General features: G+C 32.1%; 1 protein-coding gene across 11 annotated transcripts in view; it reads left to right on the top strand.

The window, feature by feature from the left end:
* The first annotated feature begins 1057 nt into the window (after nucleotides 1-1057).
* The window catches only part of LOC124362807 (potassium voltage-gated channel subfamily H member 6), a 608699-nt gene continuing 599382 nt past the window's right edge, over nucleotides 1058-10374 (top strand). For all 11 annotated transcript variants that reach the window (XM_046817627.1, XM_046817628.1, XM_046817624.1 and 8 more), the window contains exon 1: nucleotides 1058-1419. In XM_046817627.1, the coding sequence (XP_046673583.1) occupies nucleotides 1344-1419 (76 nt within the window). In that variant the 5' untranslated portion in view covers nucleotides 1058-1343. The remainder of the gene's footprint in view (nucleotides 1420-10374) is intronic.

Here is a 10374-nt window from a genome sequence, read left to right as displayed (position 1 = left end):
TTTGGTAATAACCCTGCACGTCCAAGGAATTCTTACCACAGTTACAAATTGTTCATAGTTTGTGTTAAATTTCGGTTAGATTAATTACTAAGAAGTATAGAAGTAGTTTCTAGAGGAATAAGTAGTTTTAAGAAGTATCCATAAGAATAGAAAAGAGAAACACAATAATAATTTTGTAAATAGCTATATTTGGCAAAAATATTTCCAGTCGTATTAGAATAAGAGCGGCCAATTTTCACCTAATAAGGGAATTGTTTTGAAATCACTTGAGAAATTTTTCTAAGAAATAAATTTATCGTTAGCCGATCTTATTTTGGAGGAGGTTGTTATAGGATAACAAATGGGCTAAAGATATGAAATAATAATTATTTTCTCCTTTTATAGCTTTATGCACTTGTGATCGTCAAAATCACTAATAAAAGTTATACTAAAGTCAGACAACGAAATAAAGAGACTGAAAGTCTGTACTTTAAGGGTCATCATGAATTTAGAAAACGCTGATTTAACGCTTTTACCCTTTTGTTACCCTCCCATTTCAATCTCCACCAAAACTAATGCGGCTGAGTTAGATGCTTATAGATTTCTTTCTTAAGGAAAATTTCTCTGAAGAAAAATTATCCTGTGTGCATATACAATGCAAATTGACGTTTTTTAAATTGACGTCACATTCCTTTGTCGTTTCAACGAGTACTTTCAATTCGCTCATTAAGGGTAAATTCAATTCATCACCTGTTTTCCTAAATAATAATCATGGTGACAATAGAGTGCTTCCATAACATTTACAAGTCGAAGGCTGTGTAGGAATATATTCGGAATGCAACAATATACATGCGTGGATCTTTACAGTACTCTATTAATGCATTATGGATATATTTATTATACTCATATTACTCAGTGTATCAACGAAGCGAAGGCTGCAGAGAAGGGAAAAAGCTGCATGGTAGGTTACGAACAGTTAAAATAGTGAGACAAATGTGACAAGTGGTGCGCGTATATCTCACTATTAATGAGATTGACGGTGGAGAGGCTACGCGCAGGCGTCGCGGTGCCTGCCGCGCGACACCGTCAGTAGCGTGGCGTCGGCCGAGCCGTGTCCCGACGCCATGTAAAGCGCGTCGGTTTTATTTTTAGTTTTATTTGATTGTGATATCATTTACGCGTTCGTTAAGCTTAATTGAGTAAAAGAGATTTAATATTAGTGTCCCCGTAAATAGATTTACTTCTGATAGTTTTCACCAGTTTGAGTTCCGGTTTCCAATAAAGTTGTTTACCGTACCCTAGACCGAGTGATGTTTAAGGTTATGGCAGTGTAGGACTGCAGCTAGTGTCTGTGAGCCCGCAGGATGCCTGTACGCCGAGGACATGTCGCCCCCAGGACCACCATCATCGAGACCATCATCCGTAAATTCGATACTCACAGTGAGTCATCATTTTATTTTCTGTACTTTATTAGTTATTCATTAACTTATTATACAATGTGAAATTAGTTCTAGTAAATAAGCCAAAGTACGATTCTTAACTGTCAATTTCCTTTGCTTAGTTGAACGCATTTAATTATTGTGGTTAGGTTAGTGGACCATTGTGGAGCGTCTCGGCGTCATGAAGGAATGCTTAGTGGTCTGGAAGATTCGCATATTGCGCAATAACCTAAAACAGTTCCTTCTCGTCAATGTTTGTTTGGAATTAATATTACGCTTTACTTTCTTAAATGTATCGAGACAATTCTTTGATTTTGGGAGGAATTTCATAGAGTAGAAAAGTCAAGAGACACCAGCAAAAAGGGGAGTAAGTCAAGAAAGTTTTCCACTCAAAAGACAACAAGGAGGCGGACGAAACGTAGTGCGAGTCGAAGTAGCGTGAGCGTGTAGCGTGTAGCGTGTAGCGTGTATGGCGTGCGAGCGTGTCCCAGATACTCCGGTATTGCGGTAGTCTCTCGCTGCGCTCGTCCGCTCGCTCTACATGCCCTCATCAATCTCGCGCCCACCACCTCTCTCAGCTGACTCTTCCTCCGTCCTCACCGTTTCTTGCTTTGGCCCATTCGTCAACCAATTAAATCTCGATCTCTCGCTTGAAACATTCGAAAAAGAAGAATTCCACACACCGGAGTGATTACTTTTTTTAAACATTCTATCATGTAGAATTACTACTATTCCTTAAGTAATTACCAATGACCCTTTTAAAATATTAATATATCGCACTGTAATCCAAAAAGAGTTTTAAAATTTTATAAACAACTGAGCAAATTATACTGGTCTTTATGGCTCTCAAAACGCGGGGATTTAATGATATCCTTGGTTAGTTTATATGTCAACAACTCGTTCAACAATTCATTACAGCTGTCCTCTCATTGTTGTTTGCTTGGTACTTGACATTCATAATTAACGTTTACCTTTTACGAAATATAAAGATTCTCTGCAGCTTTTATAATACGTAATAAGCTTTAAAATTAGATTTTAAATGATAAGAATTGTTTCTCAGTAATTCATTGAAGTAGCAAATAGGCAATTCAAGCATAAACTGCAATTAAAGCATAAGGAACTTATAAATGTACACGTGATACTAATTGAATCTTCAGCCCTACATATGCGATTTAATAAAAAAATTTAGACTTTTTCGTCTGAAACAAAACTGAGTTAGTTCTTTCGATCCTTTCTTTTTTTAATTTCTTATAATAAATAATAATTTAAGAAGTTACCTCAATTTTTCACCATAATGATAAACTGTAAATCAACCGTACATACTATTTTTCTATGTTGCTTGGTAAACTCCTTAAGACATCAGTAAAACTTGCACATTTGCTTTCAAGGGCATATTTTGAAAATACATGTTTCTTACTATATTTTAACCGTTGGCTATATGCGATGAAGTTATGTATAAAATTACCTATAAAATTTTTGATTTGTCCTTAATTCTGTTAAATTTATGTTATTGCTAGAACGGGGTTTGAGTAAAAAGAACAACTAAATTATTTTAATAATTTACTAATGTATGTTAAGAGAACTCTGAATTCCTATAAAGTCACGTTTAGTATAGCAGTAGGAAATGAACTGATTGTCTCGGTTGCCTGAAGCTAACTCCCACTAATGTTTTAAATATCCATTATCGTGTATTTATTGTGCTATTAAGTTGAGTAGTGAATAAAAAGTGCACTTTTGTAATGTGTTAAATTCTATTGTTACTTTTCGGTTAACAAGAACAAATAATAATAGTAATCCTTATCCGCTTAGCTAATTAATCGCTGTTGGTGATTTTAAAGTGAAAACATTATTCTGATTTAAAAAGCAACAAATTACATATTAATTAAAGTTAAAGTGATAAATATTTATGGATTATCTTCATAATCCCGAATTTGTTCTCTTAAAACTTATATTTTTTGTTCCGGTTTTTTCAACGAGTTTAAAATTTGAATGGTTGTACATACTTATTAGGCGGTGTAATAAACCATTTTTTTTACTTGCTTCTACGTTTGAACTAGGCCGCTACTAAAGTATACTACATATTACGTATTTTATGTTAAAGAGTCAGAGATTTAATTCCTTGAAATTTCCAAATGAATTTATGATTTGATTTTTCTGTTTTGAATACAATAATCAAAACTTTATATTTGTTATGTGAAAAGTAAATAACGTAGTATAAAGACTCTCTCTCCATGATAAGAAACAGCTATTTAGTGAGCTCAGTGATTTAAAAAGTACACTAAATTGAATATAACAACTATGATTATGTAAATGTTCTGAAAAATTTCCTGTTTAATATCTGAACACTGAGTAATTAGACATACGCTCATTTTCCTGATATTCAGATGACGAATGTAAACAATAATATTATCAACTGTTATATTATAATAGTTCTTATCAGATAAATTCATACGTAAAATCATTCAATTACTTTATGCAACATTCAGTTATTATTTTTTAAATTGATGTGGACAAAAGCTAAACTTGTGTTGTACGCTTTAAAATACAAATGGAATAGTTTGAACCAGCGAATAGAATTTTCCTAAAGATATACATATATATTTAAATTCCTGAAACAGTAAGAAAATTCTGTAATTTATATACATTACAAGGGCAAACCGTGTACATATATCATGATTTGTATATTGTACAATTGGAAGGTATAAAATTCTCTCCACAATATAATTGTGGATCGGACTACGTTTATTCGACATAAAATAAATAAATAATGTCATACTACGATGTAGATCTAGGCTGTTGATAGACTAATTATTTATGGAAATCACTGTGATTTCTGTGATAATTAATGGATCACTGGATCACTCTGAAGTCCTGCCTGATTTTAGTTAATTCTGGTTAGAACTATGTGTGAAGGTAAATTTAAAGATAGTGAAGACTACACAAATTTGAAATGAAATACATTTAGAGAGTTTGGACTAAACAGAAATCAAAGAACATTAATATGATTTAATGATCTTAAACCGGTTTTGATACAATTTGACCGTAACTTCGTTCAAACCCTATATACTGTACAGCCGCATGAATTGTATTGCATTAGTTGGCTCATTTACTGGCTCAGATATAAATATTATAACCTACTTATAGAGGTGATAGATACTCGAATTTGATACACAGATAGCTTTTAACCTGTAACCACCGCAAATGTTCACCCTTAAAACCAGAAGTTTTTACTTTGAAATTCCTCGAAAAAAATTTGCAAACTTTCGCACTTTTGCACCATTGCAAGCTTTTCCTTGAAGCCCAATAGCGGGCGGACCATTACAGCTAGCTTGAATCTGACCAAAAAATCAAGTGCACAATGAATTGGACTACAAATAAGGTCTCTTGACTTCAGTTTGACCGTAAAATACGTTTGAACGAAAACGTATGCGTTTTAGTTTTACTAAGCTACAATTTTTTAGATTTGATCCAGTTCCGAATTTAACTTGTATTACTACATAAACGAGAAACTTGCATATCGATTTAACTCATCTGTGGCAAATGTTTGTCTATTAGTAGGCTACGTTTTTCGCAGGATATCTCGAGAGCGATATGAGCTCTGACCTAGAAATTTTGAACGACACATCTTTACTACGTTGGTAAGATATAGTTCGATTTTGGTGCAGGTCCACTCACACGTGATTTGACTGAGAGTTAACGAAGCTTTATTACCCGCCGATATATCGAGAACGAATTGAGTTATGTTACCCCCGAATTTTGCCAACACCTTACTTATAGGAAACAGGAAACGTGTTTCCCAGCGAGCCAAAGGCGAGTTACTGTTTTATAACTTCGGCTCCCTAGAAGCAGCACTGTGTTACTTTACTCATTTTGCCTGTAATCTCTGGGGGGAGGGGGGATGAGCAACGTGTTATTAGTTTGCATATATCTACTCAAGCTATATTATGTGATTGTGCGTATGTTTATACGTATATTAGTAGAGAACACGTTACAATACACGAAATTATATGCCAATAAAACTCTCGCTATAGTGTGCGAAACTATATACTAACAGCACTCTCTCTTTACAATACAAAGTTACATTTCAATAGAACTCTAACCATGTTGAGTATAGGGTACTTGAAATATCGCTACTCGCTATAGCTTACGGTATCATATGTTAACACTACTCTCGTTGTATCATACGATGTTGTACTTCATCACTACTATCGCTATATAATACGATGTTATTTGTTAACACTTCTCTCGCTATACCATACGATTTTATATGCCAACACTAATCCAACCATATCATACAATATAATACGTTAACATTAATCTCACTATAGTATACGATATTATATACCAAAACTACTCACGCGTACACGGTGTTTACATTCTGGATAGAGAGCGGCACAACGACTAACGTTAGATGTTCTTAACTTTACTTCACTGTTCCTGTTGTATCCTTGGAAAAAATTATTAATTAATTTTGTTATGAATACATAAAGATATAATTATTAGAATTAATAAGAATTGATTTTAGATTATGTAGTATATCCATATTATATTAATCACTTTTGTTCGTTGTTTAGATTTAAATTTAAATTTCATAATTGTTTGGCCACCAAAGAGACTTATTGCTCTACTAAACTTTTTATTTGATCTAATTTAACGTCTGTCAATGAAGCCTAACACTGGAGATGCTGGAGCCTATTTCTGTGTCTATTTCAATCTTTCTGTCGCACTCACTTACAATTTTTCAAGAAGCTTAATTTCTGTTAGAAAATATCTAGTTAAGTAATGTTGCATATCACATCATAACTGAGTGCTAGTGAAATTTTGCACATTGGTCTTAAACGGCAACATGAAAATCGCATAATAAATAAGTTTGTAAACAATCTGAGTATAATCATATGTCGTTGTGACTTAGTTATATATGTAGCTATAGACTTAAAATTTTGCACGTCTACATCAGCGAAGCCTGGTATGCAACATATGATGTAGCATACTCCTACATACTCCTACCGTCTTATTTTTAATAACAGTGGAAAGGGAATTTAATGAAACTACTGAGAACTCATTTTCAGGAAAACTGTTCTATTTTAGCCTACTTATTTTAGCCAAGATGCGCACATACAAAATGTTTCATTGCGTTAAATTTCTTTTCCAGAAACACGGCATGACTCACTTACCTTCCCAGACAAACACACCGACTTTGTTTAAAAGCATTGCGGAGTAAAATAAATGTTTTCAAGAAATACAGAAGTTTGGCTTCGATTTGTTCCGACATGTAATCAATGTTTTGTTTATAAAAGGAGAGAGATTGTGTAAACTGTATTTGCAGTGAAAAATACAAAGCAAAACTGTGTTTTGAAAACAGAGCGGCACGATGGCGGTGACGGCAGCTCTCGGGCTTTGAAGTGAGCTAACTGATACAGCCGCAGCCCGGTTATTGTGTTACCGGGTTTCACGGTAAATGTGGCTGTTACACAATAAATTCAGTTCCACAGTAGTTGAAAACAAAAACACAGCATAATAGACTCTGACTGTAAAATGAAATTATATTATATTAATAGTATACCTAGTAGGTATAAATTCAATTTTAAATTATTCTGGTTTAAAATATTAAGTTATGCACTACCTAGTAGCTTAGTTACATCATATTATGTAACATTACTATATTAAGTGACTAACAAGTTTAGCAGCTCTCAATCGCCGTTTCTCATAAAAACAATCCCGAAACTTGTGAGTCCTAAAATAACAAAATAATAATTTATGATATTTAATTTATAAGATGTATATCACTCGCAATTCGGTGTATACTTAATTAGCGTAATATATATATATATATATATATATATATATATTGTATAATATATATATATATATATAATATATTATTTATACATAGTATATAATATTATATAAAATCATACACAATATTGCGTTTTTACTTTAATATGCTTAGAATTATGAAAGATATAAATCTGAGAAATTAAATATCACAAATAAGTTTTAGGTATAACCATTATAAATATGTGTTATAGTTTTTGACAATATATTAAACTGAGAATAATATTACTAATGTACTTAAAATATTTGAAATAGAACTATAAACATGCACTTAATTGCAAAAGGATTCCTATTTTTAATATGGATAGATAGTATTTACTGTACAAATTACTGCGCAGAACACGCCTACCCACTTCTCGGAACTTGTATTCCTCTCTTACTCGGCAGTAATCAAGGTTCCTGAACATAAATAACTTAAAGTCCGACACATCCAATACCATGTCCCACTCTTGTGGTTTCATTCAGCTCCTTGTAACTATTTTATCCTCGATCTCACGCTTTCAAAATATTTAACTTCAGACCTGTTAATTCTGTCACTAGTGATGTAAACTTATCAATTAAAATTAATAAATACTACAGAGATTGGAATACTAAACATACATTGAAATTTAAGAGAACCATAATTTTAATTTGATTCGCCATATTACTGAACATTATCTGGTTTGTTTGGATATAGTAGACTTAAAATTCAACTTACGCAGAGACTGAAGTTAGTTATAGATTAACAAGAGAATAATTTTAATTTTATACACATACATTGTATAATATTAATTTTCCTAAATATTGGACATGTCACAGCCAAAGTAAATAATCCACCTAATATGTATACGTCATATCCAGTCATTATGTATAAAAAGGTTGTGATTCTGGTCAAAACGATGAACAATACTCATTACTTTATACAGTCATTATCTTATTGAAGTTTGTAAAAGTGATTAATCATGTAATTAGTATTTCATCCAAACCTTATGTTGTATTGGGTCGGGTTAGGTTGGTTCAGGTTAGATCACATTGGATCAGGTAATGCCGTCAGGTAAGGCTAGGTCAGGTCAGGTCAGGTTAGGTTAGGTAAGGTAAGTTAAGTTTAAGGTCACTTCAAAAAACCCTATTGCCTCTCCTCAAAATCCTGAAAATATTAATTTGACCAACTTGAGCTAGCTATTCTTCAAAATGTTTGGTCAAAGTGATTATTGTCCTAGGACTATTAATCTCTTTAGCCAAATCGCGAGATGTATGATATGTAATGACTGGTTAAAGTAATTAATTTATCACTTTGACTAGCGAATTGAGTAATTTAGTATAGTAACCAGACATTATACATAATGACTGAATAATCAAAAGGACCATAACAGATGATTATTGATTTTTAAAATTTCGGACCAAATATTTTAACTTTAAAAAGTAAAACTCGTACTCGGATTAGAAACGTATCTGTGTATTTAAAACCTCAGACTAGATTATATTTAAAAAAATTTACTTTTTAATTTATGGAAAACATTTTACTTTACGTGCCTGACTAAAAGTTCTACATTACAATACTTAAATTTTCAATCTGTGATAATTTGATCATTTTTGATCAGTCTTACAAATGTTCACTTTTTCTTATTGTAGTGTGTATGTCTTAAATGCTTTTAGTTACGAAATCCAGCATGCACTGTCTAATTATGTACCATTACAAGGTTTGTTGCATTGTACTCTTGCATGTAAAGCAGCTAATTTTATACTTTCCCCTTAAGATTTCTCAGATCACTTATATACCAAAAAATTTCAAACAATAAAATCACTTTACTGTTAGCTTGATTAAAGAAATGCCTACAAATATAGGTCCTATTTTTATCATTGAGTTATTCAGTAAGTGACCATGTTTCTAGCTTTATTCTAACAGCATTAAAATATCTATAACTGTATTTTTGGTCCGAGTATTTGTTTGTTTTACAATTACCCAATAAATAAACATAAAATGTGTGTTAATTATCATCAGTACGAACTTAATATGATAAGAATGTCATTATAATGTTTTAACTAAATTGAATTAAAAGTATTTAATCTCAAAAAATTGAAGAAAAAAAATAAAGTCTATATTTATTTTAGACACGTATTTAACCAAAATTTCAAAATTGTAATACATTTTTCTAAGTGACTATTATATATCTGAAAAAATATCTATAAAATTGTGAGCCAGTTACACAAGAACTGCTTGACTTTGGAGCACTTATTGACTCTGACCTCAATACAGAATCAATCAATTCATCAAATCATTAACAACGTTTATCACGAATCGTACAGTCTACCTGAGAATTATTAATAATAGATCCACTATGTATCTTTTTTTAGGAATCAATTACAAGCAAGATATTTGAGTATATAAATCTCCAAAGTTTCTTTTACATAAATGTACTTAAAAAAACAATTTTTGGATACTATTCTACTGGCTAATTAAAAATTCGCCGAAATAATTCAGTACTCAGTTTAAATTTACCGTGCTTACCACACTTGATCTTGCTTTAAGTTACACTTCACTTTAAATAGATATTGACTTGTGTTAGACAGGAAGTAGAAAGCCCGGGGCGCTTTTTTAATCAAGGGACTGAACACGGTCAGAATAAACGTTATTAAAATACAATCGCAGAGTGTGGTGGAGTTTTAATGTAATATTGATGTAAGCAGAAGCCGGCGGTTCGATGAGAGCAAATCGTTTGTACTGTTTCAGTTAACTCACACCCAGTTCAACTTTCAGGATTAAATTTTAGAGTACTCGAATATTAGGTTAAATAGTTCCAGGATATTAAAATAGTTGTGAGCTGTGAAAACTTATACGGAAATTGTAATATAATACAAGCGTAATTCACTAAAACTTTTCATATCTAGTACATGTTACATAAATCTGTATCAATTAACATAAGTGTGTAGGAATGGAGCAATTATTTTATACGTTTCCTACTGTTAGATTCCACTAATGACATCAACAAGCTAATGGCATAGGTGAGCAGATTGTAGGCCAACTACCACAACTGCCATATCACAAAAATAAAAATATTTAAAAAAATTATACGACGTCAACCTTTTCTCTGCTCTACTTTCTGTGTTCATACAGCATACTCGTTAATGATATTACCTACAT

This window comes from Homalodisca vitripennis, chromosome 5 (assembly GCF_021130785.1).
Source record: "Homalodisca vitripennis isolate AUS2020 chromosome 5, UT_GWSS_2.1, whole genome shotgun sequence".
In the NCBI taxonomy this organism is placed as follows: Eukaryota; Metazoa; Arthropoda; class Insecta; order Hemiptera; family Cicadellidae; genus Homalodisca; species Homalodisca vitripennis.
The sequence above is the reverse complement of the archived record's forward strand: the minus strand, read 5'-3'. Positions and strand labels throughout refer to the sequence as shown.